Source organism: Perna viridis, chromosome 13 (assembly GCF_037379345.1).
Source record: "Perna viridis isolate PV_CMFRI_1.1 ecotype Kerala chromosome 13, ASM3737934v1, whole genome shotgun sequence".
NCBI classification, from domain to species: Eukaryota; Metazoa; Mollusca; class Bivalvia; order Mytilida; family Mytilidae; genus Perna; species Perna viridis.
The window spans coordinates 29869569-29885864 of record NC_142457.1 but is presented as its reverse complement, the minus strand read 5'-3'; the positions used below and the strand labels follow the sequence as shown (position 1 = coordinate 29885864).

At 31.2% G+C, this 16296-nt stretch overlaps 1 protein-coding gene across 1 annotated transcript; it reads left to right on the top strand.

The window, feature by feature from the left end:
* Positions 1 to 8143: 8143 nt before the first annotated feature.
* LOC148600279 (uncharacterized) lies at positions 8144 to 16074 on the top strand. The gene is made up of 4 exons (XM_088558644.1): positions 8144 to 8452; positions 9178 to 9279; positions 13951 to 14163; positions 15206 to 16074. The coding sequence occupies exons 1-4, from the start codon at positions 8179 to 8181 to the stop codon at positions 15430 to 15432; spliced, it is 816 nt and encodes a 271-aa protein (XP_088414770.1). The 5' UTR covers positions 8144 to 8178; the 3' UTR covers positions 15433 to 16074.
* Positions 16075 to 16296: the final 222 nt, after the last annotated feature.

Below are 16296 nucleotides of genomic sequence, written 5' to 3'. Positions count from 1 at the left end.
TAATAAAATATAATCAAAGATGCATTAACTGGTCGCATTTTTATTACTCTCGTCGTTTTTCGAAGCAATGTTAGCCCTTACACATAATCATTTTTAGTCTAAAATTTAGCATAAACGCATTTAACGCAACGGCAGGTAAAACCTCGATCAAATAGATTTTGACGTTGCATTCTTTGAAAATTTACTTTTTTAGGGTGTAAAGGAGTAATCAAGGGAACCAAGGTTATAGCGGTGATCAAAAGAATGTAATCCAGGGACAAAGACCAGACATGGAAAACAGATATACAGAACAAAGAACATAAAGTAACTAAAATGATACAAAATTGACAAAAAAATTCACTTTTTGTGAACCCTTACAAGCATAGTCCACGCTATCTCTACAGACGTTAGCTTAAATCCGAGAGCTCATTTTCGGGTTTAATTGCTCCGTATAGGAACAATTAAATTCAAAAATGAAACTTACCAAGCAACTGCGTTTAATAAATTATACTTTGGTGCTTAACATTCTTAAGGGTGTAAATTTGACAAAAAAAGTTCACTTTGTGTGAACCCTTATGGTTACCCCGGCGGGGTCGGGGTAAGATTTTTTCATTTTACCACACAATCCGAGTAACTTTCCCGGTACCATTGTAAAGCTGAGACACTGGGCTACACATTGCCATATACATATATCAGTTTACTGTAGAAAGAAGACGTTCGTCAAATCAAAAACTTACAAATTGATTTTTGCCTCAATGAGGTATAAAATTAGCCAAAAAATACAAAAATGCTTCAGTTTATTTTTTGGCGACAAAGATTCGTAAATGGGAGGTATAAGGGTACCTGAAAATTATATTTTGGTTGATGAGTGGGGGTGAACGAGGGGTTATCCCAGCCCGCGTACTATGACACGTTGAACAAATCAGTTTTCATAGCGCAGATTGATACACCGTAACGATCTACATGATGACGACCATAAAACTTCTGTAGTAATGGCTTCAATCTTGTAGCAACAATCCTGTTCCAGAAGCCTATTTGTGAGAATTATAGATATAAAAAGTCTGCGTAGTTTCGGAAAGCTGTGGCATAACTTTTGAGATGCGATAAGAACACTCCATACGCGAGTGCTGAAGGGATGTTGGCATAGATGAAAGGAAAGTTGACATTTCTGAATGAAAAGTCAACACGTTTGCCGTAAAGTTTTGTCAATAGTTTTCCTTTACCGTCGATTTCTAAGTGAAGGTCAAGATATGAGGCCTATTTAACAGTGTCTGTAGTATCCTTTATCTCAAGCACTTTGGGATAGATGCGATGTATCAAATCCCCAAATAAGGATTGCTTAAAAAACAATACACGTCATATACATGGTGGAAACTGAGATTAAAGGATCTAGCTAAACGATATTCTTTCTTTCGGATCAGATCAAAGCTATAAAATCATTTTTATTTTGGATCATAAAGGTTTTGTATGCTGCATTTTGTTTAACAGTATAAACCGACAGATAACCTGTTGTGAGTATTATAAAGTAATACATACATTAAGCATTTATTTGTTTCGATACTTTTTGTATTCACTTTATAAAAAAACAGGATATAAACAGTAAACACAAATAATAACAGCAGAGTGCCAGATTCAAAGTTTAAAAAAAAACGTCTGTGTAAATTCATTTTTTTATATATGTATAAGTCTACATTTATATTATTTGTACTGTATTTGGGTGCGGTTAATGCACACATTTTTCAATAGAAATCATTCTCCATGGCATTGTACTGCATATAATACATCAATTCATAAGACTTGGTCATTCAAGTCTTATACGTATGTACTGTACAATGTTCTCCCCAGGCCATTATAGTGCTGTACTTTGCAGCGCTATGATTTCTTAGCACTGTCCTATAAGTAATTAATTATAGTAAGAATGCACTATGGGCACTGTGCTATATTTTTAAGAAGGCCAACAGAGCTGTGTTATGCCAGTAAGCACTGTGCAATTTAAAAATTATAGGGAGAACATTAGTACTGCTGTATGAGAAAAAATGAATATATTTTATTTAATTTGTAGGAAAAACATGTACCATATCAAATAGATTATTGGAGCAATAAAGTGCAAAAAAAGATCTTTTATCTTACAAAATTATTCTGCAAGAGTAATCAAGGGAATCAAGAGTATAACAGAATTCAAAAGAATTTTACAGATTTTCCCTCCAAAAATGTACTGTGTACAATACATTATTGTGCATTATTCACAACCAAATACAATATTCAGTAAATTTAAATGAAATGAACATGTACAAAATGTAAGTACTAGTCTGACAAATGTATTTCATATAGTAAAACAATATTTAAAAGTAAAAATAAATTTTCCTTTGCAGATGAATATAAGTATACAACTATAGTAATTACTGTACGATAAATTTAGTATTTAACTGTACATGTGATTTAACATAAAATTTTGCTTCCAAAAATGAATAAAAAAATCTCAAAAGTTGACATTTTATTTCTTTATATTTGTGTATATTTTATAACATTTTCAAAGTTGCACTCTCCAAAATTAATTTTCATTAATTGAATAAAGCTTTTGACATGTCAAAATATTTGTTTGTCATTTACAATTTGCAAGTTATATTTATCTATCTATCTCATTTTCTTTTGCTTGTTGCATTTGTAAAAAAAATATATTTACTTGTTGGTGAGTCCTCTTCGTCTGCGGATATTTGTTTTACTGGATACAATATCATAACTGTATGTTGAAAATGTTAAATTACATGTAGTGTATCTTTTTGTCTGGGTATTATTGTTTTATTTTTAATTTTACCATAATACATGTAAATGATATTTTATATGTATATAGTATATTTTTATTTTCAACTAAAACAAATTATTTTTTAAAACACCTTCTCCAGTTTGATAATATTGTAGACACAACGGTATACGCAATGTCATAAATCTTGCTCAATGTCTGTTAGTTTTAAGTCGCACTCCAGATAAGAATCATGCAAGTTGTGATTCATGGTTGGAAAGCGTACATATTTTTATTGTTCATATTTTGTTTAAAATGTTATAGTAAACAGAAATTAACATGTGGTTTTACACTTAACCCTTGTTCTCAGGCGAGAATAAAAATATCAAAATTCTCCATTGCCTCCAAACCTGTTTGATTTTTATATGGAACTGTATTTAGATATCTATCTAGCAAACTATTTCCTGTTTTATTCTTCTAAATTAGGTAAACTAGTCGCTCTTCAAATTACTTATTTATCAAGTCTTCATCACACGTTCCATTATTCCATATCACACTTTCCTTCGTTTGATCTTACCAACATTTCAAATGCTGCGTATCTCCTTTTCCTATCCAACGTACCTAACTCCCTCATTCCCCAATCCCTATCAACGTACCTAACTTCCTCATTCCCCATTTCCTATTCGAAACATTGTCACTCTGTTCAGAATTATCACGGACTACTTGTTACCATGATTGGGAATTTGATTCTAAATCATTCTGTATTTACTCAATATTTAAAATCTTTACATGATCAATAACTTTGTTCATAAACAGTGTGACTAATTAATTCTGATCACCGATTCCTAAGGCCTCATGCCCCATAACTAGCTTCCGACTATCCTATACTCAGTTTAATGGGAAGTTCATTCCATTTTATGTCTGGACGATTACACAATATAAAATCACTAGCCAAATTTAAGGTGATCATTTTAAATCAAACTATGTAAGCTAAACTTTATTTTGATATATTCGCACGAGTGTTTATGCTCAAAAAAATATCAATCAATCATTCGAATTAGCATTACAAGAGTGAAAAAAACTTACCTTTCATCAATTATATCCCATGATTGCAACCTTACTTATATATCGCCAATGATATAACTATTTGCAAATTCATTTCATAACCAATGTAATGATGTTATTGCAAACTCAGTTTACCACATATGTAATATGATCGTTGCAATTTACTTTTTACCAATGCATTAAAAGCAAATTTTTGGTCGCTTCCTCCGCGGAATTATATATTTATATATAAAATATATACAGAATGCTTTTGTTTTCGTGTCCTAATTAGATGGTTCTAGATTAGTTCGATATCAACTGTCCACTATTTATAATTTTTACGGGAATACAATATCTTTTTCTTGTTTCTGTCTTTCTTTTCTTTTCTTTTTTTTTTCTTTTTTTTTAAAGATATGTTTACATGATAGGGTAAGTAAGCTTTCTTGGAAACTGATTATTTCTTTGGGGGGGGGGGGGGCTAACTCGCACTGATATCTAATGTAACATTACCAGCCCTAAGACCAACTCAGCTTGACCTACATGTTTTATATCAAAAATTTTTTTTATGAAAAAAATCGACAAAAAGTGTATCAGTATGTTTAAACGTGTGTGCATTATAAAAACATTATAAAAACAACATAACTCAAAAATACAAATCCCTATAAATGAAAAATAACTCAAGTTTTCTTCTATTATTTTTTTTAATTTGTACTGGTGCGTTTTATGTCCATGTTGTAGTTACTTAATTAATACATATAAATAATTACACTCAATTATTCTGGGTTATAGTGCAATAAGTCCCGTGGCAGTTTCGTTAGATAATTAAGTTATAACATTCGTTTGTGACATTGAATTTGTATTTTCTCAAAGAATTTTAAAACGTGATTTTTCAAGACAGACGAATATCCCTTGGGAGGCAATTTAACCGTTGTCAATTTTAAAATATTGTCGCAAAAATAACAGTAAATCTCATTCTGAGGAACACCGCATCTCCTCTAGAAAAGTCAGGCAACATTTGTCGGTGTCTAGCTATTCCAACATTTTAAAAATATATATTCTGGATATTCCTACATGCAGAGAACAATGGATTGTTTTAGTAGGTTTTGTTGTTTTAATAATTATTGCCTAATTAATTTTACAGGTAAATTTGGGATTCAACATTGGATTTAAACATTTTATTAGCAAAATTATAATGTGTTTTAGAGAAATGTGGGGCTATTTTTGCCAAATGTATAACTTTTTTCATGGTAATAAACATATAAAATATAGACTTAAAATGTTGAAATATTGGAAAGAAGATAGAGACTGAAAATTAAATTCAGTTAATTAATAAACAAACGAAGAAGCCATCCATGCCTGCACCTTGACCCAGTACCAAGTCGATGGTAAACGTGTCCCAAGAAAACGCAAATACCGAGAGATCGACTCCAGACTGACAACACTAAAGATTTGTCTACTGAACCAGGAACTCACATCAGTCGTTTGCTTACGCTGCTTCTCATCTTTTGCATCTAGAGTAGACTTGTGAACTTTTGATTAGTGCTTGAGCTGTTGTGCTTTGTATGTTTTATTTATGCATTTATTGTATGATTCTTTTAAACAAATCATGTGTACTTTAACTTTATTTACTGCTTTTACATTTATTTACAATGTTATCAGTGATTGAATATTATGTACTGATAAAGTGTGTATTATCAATGACTTATTGTCATCATGAATATTGAATATTTAATAAAATTGTGAAAAAAAATCTTATTTTTTTTATTTGTTAAAAAAGAAAACTTTAAATGACACCTAAACACTTGCAAGTCTAAAATTCATAAGAATTTTCACATGAAACCTTTACAGATCCCAAATAAAATTTCATACATACAGCAAAAATGTGACAGGTAACTCCAACACATTTAGAATTCCAATTAAAGTTTTGTTTTTACAGTATACACAAACTTAATCCCTTATTTATACAACCGTTCTGGCTATTCCTAGATGGATTTTATAATTTTTACCTATAAATTTAAGAATGTTGGAATAGCCAGAATAAACCCATTTGTCATGTTGTGATGTCATTTTCTTTTTGATTTACTATACATCTAATGACATTAGGTTTCTAGTTGTACATAGAAGTTCTATGCCTTTTAATGTGTTTCTTTAAATGAACTACTTAATCTATTATATTCTATACTCGAGTTTATAATTAAGTGATGAATATTTTTATTCCATCAGGTTACCATGTATGCAATACTATACATTGCAAAATCATGCCTGTATATCAATAGACAACAAATAAATAACAGGTAACAGAATGGGCGACCTTATCTTACACCGTTTTTGTACCATTACTTAATGATTGACACTACAAACATTTCGTCATATCATATTTATTGTCATACATGGTTTAGATTTGGACGTAGCTGGTTGCCTGGACATATTATACATGGCTTTTCCAAATTTTAAATACAGGTAATTAGCTAAATGGTATTGTCACAAAATGTTTTAAAATATCGAGAATATATTAAAACAAGTATATTCGATAATTCAGATAATTTCGTAAGGACTACTAGTATTATTTCATTATTTATTTCAAAGTGCATTTATTTCTATGTAGGATACAAAGGTTCTTATATTTATGGAAATATTAAGAAAAAAGTATGTTCTAACACACTTTCGGACTAATATATCCCGAAATATGTACTAGTCTAAAGGAAAATACAAAATGCTACAAAAACCAGTATCCCAAATACATTATAATCACGCTTCGTAACTGATATTAAATTACTCAGAATAGAATTAATATCTTTGTCCGAAAAGGTGACAACCCGAAGCGTTTTCAATTTGCATGTAATATGTCTTTATCTTGATAAGAAGTGATATAGAAGGTTATTCAATCCATAGATAAAATCAAGAGCTAGCAGTAATTTGTAATTTTACGGTTTAATACGTAAGTAACTAAATACTAATTCGTAGAAGTATATACAGAGTATGTCAAATTTTAAACATATCGTTCCTAAACTCAACAACCTCACCAAAGAGTTTAATGAATTAATGTGTACAAAGTAATCATTATTTTTTATAACGCTACTCCAGTAATACTAAACAAATATAGCATTTTGTTTGTCTATGCCTGAATCTAACAAATAAAAACGTATTAAGTTGCATTAATCGTGTCAATGTCATAGGAAACATAACGTCCATTTCAATTAATACATAAATATATTGTAAGACATGTATCTATTACGTCATGTACATGTAACAATTCAATACAAACATAGAAGCCTACGGTCTTTGTATAAGAACTCATTTTACGAATAGCAACTATGATCTTTCAGTGAAAAACTGTTCATGCAAAAAGAAAAAGAAAAAAATCAATTATGTATATTGCAAATATCTGCGTTACATACGGGATACATTTCAGAACTTTAGAAATATTCATTCTCTCGATAGAAATTCAAAAAAATCCTTACAAAATATGTAAATCAAGAGTTTGAGTAGTTTCCTAAATTCTATTAAAATTGCCTTAAGTAACAAAAACAACTTTTCTAAAAACAGCCTATATACATATCAGACAAGAGGTGATTCGTGCATGTCAAAAACCTCTTAAATGTACAAATAGATACAGACCAAATAACTTCCATAAATTTGCACTTTCGAGATAAAATTCATATCTTTTGTACGTTGATAGACACTATGCACGCGATATGATATCGCTCTTCATTTGATTAATTTAAGTATGGGATGAATGTTTGGTTTTCTCAAGACTGCAGATCTCTATGGAGAAAGGACTTAAGTTATGTAGATCGAAAAAGAATCGTTTGTTTGATTAATTTTTTTCTGGGTCAAGTCTACAGACGTTGAAGTTCATATCGGCTGATACTAAAAAAAAATACTAGTTTTAATTCCGAAATTTTATCTTACCCCCCCCCCCTTTAGTCTAAATTGTTTTACTTACACTAGCCCTTTGAATATCTAGACATGCGTACAGTATATTACATGTAACAGTGAAACTGAAACTGTGATGGGATGCTGCTAACCCCAAGTACAGAGACACTGTCCTTAACGGCAAACTAAGCAAAAAGATCATTTTTTTTTCGGCTACATTCGATTTTCCGCCCGATATGTGAGTAACGACACGACAAACCAAAACGTTTCCGAGCACGGAAAATCTGTTACATTCTCAAAAATCGAATTACAAACAATAAGTTATTAATAGCACATTTTTAGCACATTTTAATTGACCGAGCTTATTATAAGCAAATGAGATGAAATATGTAAACATAACTATAACGAACCAACTTTTGAACAATTATATACATGTCAAATTGATCAATTAATATATCTTTTTCTCTTTCTAACGCATTTGTTATTCATCAATTTCAGCTTTTAGATGTACACGTGAAACAGTCTGTCCGTCTGTTATCATGGCGGTTTCAATATTGAAGCAAAACGTCTCATCAGCCAAAGTACAGGATATTGCAGCCGCCAATAATATAACACCTAATGAATTAAACACAAAAGATTCGCACGGTCGTACAGTGTTATTTTACGCTGCCCGATTTGGGAAAGTTAATGCTGTGAAAAACTTGATCAAAGCTGGTGGTGACCCAAATGTGTCAGACGTTGATGGGAGTTCACCGATACATGAGGCAGTGGAACGATGTCATTACGATATTGTCAAAGTGTTATTAAAACAAAGTAGGTATCACATACTTCAGTAAGAAAACTTCAAAACATAACAAAACAAATGAGAAAACACTAATTATTTAGTCAGTTCATTAAGATCAAATGTGAGGGACAGAGCAGTCAAAACCATGGCTATGATTTTTGTTATATTGGTTCAAGTACATTTTCATTAAAACATGACCATACATATTTATAGAACTAAATTGTTCCATTCAGACATTGACCATATATACGCTAGTACAATAAGTTTGAAATGTACATTAAGAACATTGTGATGTACGAAATGCGTGCATCATACTGCTGTTCCCGGAAGTTTCAAGTTAAATGCAATTCAGTCCTTGGTTTTCAATGTTTCTAACAAAAGAAATTTCGAAATAGAAAATCAGTAAATCGAGAACGATGCCCAATTCAAATGTTGATTTAAAGGACTTAAAACCATAGGTACATGTTAATGTGTCTATTAGGACGGGATTGAATCATCATTTATTCGATGAACTGTTCATTAATTATAAGATTGTCCTTCTCTTTACATTCTGGCCAAAGAAATTATTGTTATCGAATTTTCAATATGTTTCCACCAAAGTTGAAGTCGGCCTTGATTGTATGACACTTATTGAACTTTAATAGAACAGTGTTCTATCCACGAGTGGTCACATTGGAAATCATGTTATTTTTTAGTTAGATGTGAATATAGTTTCTCCTCCTACCTTACATTTCACATATTTAATTTGTTGTAGGTGTTATAGATGTTGATGCTAAAAACAAACATGGACAAACGCCGTTGATGAAGGCGGTCATCTTTGACGATGAAGAAATGGTTAAAGTGCTTCATAAAGCTGGTGTGTAATTACGTGATATTCTCTGTAAGAATCAAACAGTCGTTGAATCATGGTGAAAAAAACACCCAAGTATTTCTATGAAACCTTATTTAAAATGTTATCTGAAATGCAAAAATGGCATTCATTTCTTCTTTTTAAGTATTAGTATTTCGAAATATAAATTATATGAAATTAATTGCAATTTCATCATGATAAAGAGATATCTCAATTCCTCAATCATTCTGTTGTAGTTCTTCATCCTTTAATACTTCTAAGATGAACAAACTGTCAAATCGTCTTCAATAGACCATGAACTATATGCCCTCAATATCAAATTCGTGTGCTTTATTTTGAGCATGATTCATTGTTTTAAAACTTTATCCGGCTCTTATATTCAAGTACGTAAAGATTTTACCAAGTTTTTTTTTTTGGTCAGTTTAAGAATTTTGATTTTGTTTAAATGCATGTTAAACGAAGAAAGAATTAGACAGTCTTAGTTATGAATAGATCTCTCTATCAGAACTAAAAGATTAAAATAATCATAGACCTGTATTTTTAAGAGGTTTGCAGCTAACTAAAATATCATATCAACACGCGGCGGAGAACGAGATCTCGTACATGTACTTACACAAACAACAATATCAACTTTACTTTGATGATAAAAACTAAAAAAGTATTGCGAGTGTTGAAATAAATGCTTCAATTTCCCATTCTACGATATCTTAGCTTCATGTTCATACTATATTGTTCTTTGTACAAAACAAACATAAAATAAGAATTGAAAAGCAAGTTCCCTAACCCCGCCCCCACTCAGATTTTTAAGAAAATAAAAATAATTCAAAATTAAATTCATTTTTTTTTCACATTAACTTTTTTTGTTTTTTGTTTTTTTAAAGATAATTAAATAAAATTTTTATTTCTCATTTTTTTTCGTCTCCTGGTCGTCTGCCATGATTATTTCAGATCATTTCATCAAAAGGGGAAAAAGTAGATTAATAACTAAGGAGAAAGGTCAGGGAATCTCGTTCTCCGCTGCGCGACTATTCTATCGATAAACTGGCTAATTAACAAGTTCCTCATCGCTTTAATTACAGGTCTGAAATAATCAATAATTGACTTACAATCAAAAGACATGACACGCAATACTTTGCCGCGAAATACTTAATTTAATACCCCAGGTCAATGTTATATACATGTACATGTATAATATGTATTCATACATGTAATAGTCTCATGATATGGTACAACATCTCGTCTCACACATATATACACATGTAACCCCTCCCCTCCAAAAATAATGCTTTCAATTGTCGGATTTTTTTCCGCTAGCTTCTTTTCAAGTACATTTTTTATGTATCTATTGAGATAATTGTGTGTGAAATACAAAAATCATAAAAATAACGCTTTGTTCGATTTTTTTCCCGCTAGCTTCCTTTCACGTACAATTCTATGTATCTATTGAGATAATTGTGTGTGAAATACAAAAATCATAAAAATAATGCTTTGTTGGATTTTTTCCGCTAGCTTCCTTTCATGTACATTTTTGTGTATCTTTTGAGATAATGGTGTGTGTTATACACATATAATCATATTGGCACCATTCTCCTACACGAACATAAAAGTTGCCAAAGTTATATTCCACGTTTTGCATGGTAATCATTTTTAATAGCTGAATATATCATTGATAATTTGAACCTTGATAAAATCATAAATGTCATTGTGTTTATTTGTAGGACCTAACTATTCGAGTTTAATTAAGACATTAATTGTTTTCTACAACACAGTAGACACATTATAATATGATATTGAAGGCGAAAGTTCGTTTCCCATATTTTATTTAATCTTTACTTTTCTTCCCAGTAAGATATTGTATGTTTTGCTGGTGCAAATCACTGTGACAGGATGTCAACAACAAAACATTATATCAAAACGTCAGTTGGTAAAAAATATACTACTAAGAAACACATTTGTTTAAAATTTTTGATAACCATTATAATTTTAGCTATTTCACTGAATACTCATGGTGGAGTTTTGATACATATACAATGATAAGAATTCTACATATCTATAAGACGCGCATTCGTAAAAACTAAAGTGCCGTCACTCCCTATTTAAGCGCATGAACTATGTACATTGTATACCTCTAAAATAGAATTGATTAAAGTAGTAATATGGTTCTAGTCTCCGTTCATAGATACTACGTAAGGCTACTAACGTGACGCAACAGGCAACATGGTTATTAATAGTTTCTGATAAATTTGAAATGATTCTCTAATTTATCACAGCGTGAATACATTATTGGTTAATGTTTACGGTTTATAGCCATATTTTGTTCTTTGTTTGTGAATACAAATTATAAATCTATTATACATGTATATAGATGATTAATCGATAAATCAATGACTATATTAAAACAAAGGCAAACAATGGATGACCTTGTCTATTTCCGTCTTTCGTTTGAAAACAAAACGATAAAATACAATTAGTAATGTGAAATGCAAGTATAAGCTGTTCAATAAAAAATATGAAGAAAAGGAAAGTATATAAAAAAATTCATAATTTATCTTTTACTAAGACTTATGAGTGATTCTGAGTGATTCTCCTTTATGTTCTCAGTCTTGTTCAATTTTTTGGTCGTTTCTTTTCTATTTTTTTACTATCAAATCAAGTATTAAATATTAGGCACAATTAATTATGTATAAGCGCGATGCAAATTAAAAATAAACCTCTATGCTTGTTAAGGTCCACAATTATACTACATGTACAAATAAAATAACATTACCCCTATGAAAACTTATAAATTTAATCACTAGATATAATAAATCAGTCAATACGCGGATCAACAACTTAAAACGTTTCTGGTGGTAGCTAGACTTATGATAAACATTTTCGTGATAACATGCGAGAAAATAACCAATAATATTGGTATTTTTATTACATTTTGTCCCTAGACTTATAATAGGATGTCATACATTGACAGATGACATATGGTTTCCGCTTCATTAATGATAATTTGTTTGGTAAAAGACGTTGATTTTTTATTATGTACATTAAACAAACGGAACTTATACCATCTCTATTCCACATTGAGTTAAAAAAAAGTACGTGCACTGTACAAAGTATAGGAAAAATTTATACCTTTGAGACTAAATATTTTACGTATATTTCATGCATACATTTTCCACGACAGTTAGTTGCCTATATTTTCGAACAATGACTAATGGAACTATCATCATGATAATCTCTTTGTACTCGCCTACAGTCGTAACTGTCCCTTTCAAATATTCACTATATAATGCATGCTTTGCTTGCGTATATCATGTTAATTATTGGGAACAAATGTCACAGAGATACAATTGTTGGTACATATATTGGCCTTCAATCCGTCTACATGTTAAAATGTATAGATTCATGTACATGTCTCAGTTGTTTCACATCTGAAAATGTCTTATATATGTGTGTTTTCGGGTCAGTTGAAAGATAAGTCTATGTTTCAGTTACATTTTGTACGCCTTGAATGACTGGCGCCATACGTTAATAACTACTTTAACTGCGTAGGAAATCAAATCAAACAATTGATGCAATCAACATGTATTTATATGCCTTGTATATGTACATATATCATATATTTAGATTATAATATAAAGAATCTTTTTGTATGTGCATATATCGCACCCCTTCACGGACTTGCATATTTGAATTATAGTTAAAATATATGATATTATCATTTACTTAAGAGTGAATAAGTAATATTTCTTACTGTATTATAAAGCAAATAAAAGGGCAAGAATTTGATATTTTCCCATACTGCTGATATCAAAATGTTATAGTATAACATGTTTCGGAATGTTAGTTTCTCTTCATCGGTCAGAAATAATAATTCTCATAATTAACTTGTATCATCTTAAACAGAGTTGATTCCTTTTTATCAAATAAAGAGTACAACAAACTAAGAAGTGTTTTTATCTTCGATTAAGCCGCTTTTGAACATTTTACAAAACCGTCTGTCCGATGGGATGCCACGATATCGTCTCTTTTTTCCCAAATTGAAATGTTCCAACTCTCATTGTCGCAAACGCTTGTCGTTGTTGTTATTGTTTTGTTATATATATGCCTTGTTTTGAAGTGTTTTCATATATAAATTGCCTTTATTTTACCATCCTGTTTTGAAGCATATGACAAAAAGACCATTACATAACTTATTTTTTTATATCAGATGCATTATTAGCCCTTGGTTGATATTGGCCTTCGAGCCGAGAACTCTTGGGTCAATACCTGACCTTGGGCTAATGATACATATGATATCATAAAAGTTACGTAAAAATCTAGTTTAATGAACATGACATGTCAAAATCTGAATCATATGTGGTGTCAACCCTCGACCTATATCACCCCGCGGGCCGGTGACCCTTGCGGTGATCTAAGAGTCTCGGGTTGTTACCGCATGTAATTTTAATCTTAAAACCGGCATCGCATACCCTATATCACACACCTACATGTAGATCTATATCGCACCCCCTTTTTCGCACCCATTCTTTATCACACAATATATCAATCCTCTACTTATATCACCCGGTGTATGATACAGACATGCAATATTCGGTATGTATCGATAATAATTATGCTGAAATTTTTATTCTATTTTCTGAATACTGAATGTAAATTAAGATTTATACTTTTTTTCAAATTAAGGTGCCAATCTAGACGAGGCTGATTCAACTGGTAAAACCGCTTTCTTAATAGGCATGAGCGAAGGCGGACAGAAAACGACGGAATATCTGATGAAAAATGGCTGCAATATAAACAAAGTTGATCACCTTGGACAGACAGCATTATATTTAGGGGTACTTTCTCCAAGCAAAGCTACAAGGAACTCAGAAATAATTCGAAAAATGTTAAAAGCAGGTAGATGCCAAGTTTCGTTAATTGCATTCACGAATTTAAGAATTAAAACTTACCTTATTTAAACTATAATCAATACTTTTGCCCCCTATCTACTAATAGTTTGATCTTCTCTACGCCAAGTCTTTGTTATAATCCGACAAAATGCCAAAACTGTGAAACATGCGTGTTAAATCAAATTGATCAACTGACAATTAACTTTTCTCTTTGAATTGGCCACTATGTGATCTCTGCAACACTGGATATTTTTCATTAGAATGCTAGAAAACTGAGGTTTTTGAAAGTTACATGTTTCTACCCCTACATGTTCATTTGAAGTACATATCAATGAAATCATAACTAGTTTTACCAAATTATATGGAGTACATTATGTATGTATGGTGAAAATGGTGGGTTGGTTCATATGATATAATTGTGTACTTCATATCATGTTTCACTCACTGCCTGATTTTTTGTTTGTTTGATACTTACATGTAAGTTGCCCTCGATGTAAGAATCATGCAAAATGTGATTCATGGCTGGAAAGTCTACATATTTTTATTTTTAATATTTTGTTTTAATGATACAGTAGGCAGAAAGTAGCATGTAACTTTTCATATAACCCATGTTCTTGTGAGATAAAAAAAAATATATAGAATGTACTCTATACTTCAAAATTAGGGGAATAACTCAGTAAATGACACAAAAATACAATCAAAACTATTGGATTTTAATGTGAATTATCTCCCAAAGGCAGACAGATTGGAATTCCAATTACACAATTTATTATATAGACCTGTATTGCAAGTTAATAAAAAAATACAAATGTTTCGCCCCCTTTTTTGGGGCGGGGAGGGGGTGTATCCCATATTGCAGAATTTACATAATTCTTACAAAATTTGCTACTTACATTATTGTTCTCTTTAATACGATTGATAAATTATATTTTTCATGTATATACATTGCTTGGCACCATCAATAATTATCTAAATAGTTAATTATTACTTATGATTTCAACATTGCCAAGTTTGCTCGTGTTTCCCAACATGGTTTACATGTATTTCAGGATACACGTTGGAAAAAGACAGATACTGGTTGAAAAAAGCAGGAGTAGATGTCGAGTCTTTTCAACATCAAAACTTTTTCCAGAGGTTAGCCGGTAGGTTCATGAGGTCAGCTCAGCGACGACGGTTTAGCGAATGCATCAACGAAAGACAGAGAAGTGCGACTGTAGTTCAGGGAGACAAGCATGCGCAACGCTTCGAATCCAGAAGTAAATCGTTCAACCTTTAAGATGTTGTTCTAATAATCTACTGCTCTTAATACCATTCTCATTTCCATAATAATAAAATATACTTTATGTCGAGGGTGAATCACGCATGGGTCAATCGGAGGTACCGGTCAAATTAGACAATAACTTTTTTTTGTACATGCAAGATTAAACAAATATAATGAAACACACAATGGAACGAACATAATGAAATTAAACAAACTGTATTATGTAAGATTTTCGTTCGCTTTAAAATTATCTAAAATAACCTTCCCAAATCGAACATTTAATGTTCCAGACATCTGGCTGGACCAAGCACTGAATGATCTGATAGCACAACTTAGTCATGCATGTACATGTAAATGTACACTGAATATTGAACAGTGCATATTGAACACCAGACTAAACCGAATTTTGAATATTCCAAACACCTGGCTAAATGTTCTAGGTTTTATCAACACTTTTTATGAACACTTGACATACCGAACATAAACGTTTGTCTATTGTTTTAGTGGGGATCCTTAACGATGTAGACTAATGTGAACAATGCCATGTCTAAACGAATTACTCGTAAACCATTTACTTGAACATTTTAGTCTGTTTTCAGCTCGGTTTGGTTTAGACAGGTTTATATTGACTGATACATGTATCTCGTATTCATAGAAAACGTTCAATATGCCATCATGAATCAATCTGTTTTTGTCTTTTCCTTTACTCAGATTGAATAATTATCCATTATTCTTTTAAATCATAAACGGATTATGATTTGTTCATGTATACTATTTGAGACTAGATATTTTTGGTTTTTGATGTGTCAATTTCTGTAAGAATCAGGCAGTGGATGAAACATTGTATGAAGGAGTCCACCATTTTGAAAGTTTAAACTG

Excerpts from the sequence above, each read along its gene's own strand:
- LOC148600279 (XM_088558644.1), top strand. The coding sequence starts at position 8,179 with ATGGCGGTTTCAATATTGAAGCAAAACGTCTCATCAGCCAAAGTACAG. Across the intron at positions 8,453-9,177 it reads CAAAGTGTTATTAAAACAAA|GTGTTATAGATGTTGATGCT; the intron begins GTAGGTATCACA and ends AATTTGTTGTAG. Across the intron at positions 9,280-13,950 it reads TAAAGTGCTTCATAAAGCTG|GTGCCAATCTAGACGAGGCT; the intron begins GTGTGTAATTAC and ends TTTCAAATTAAG.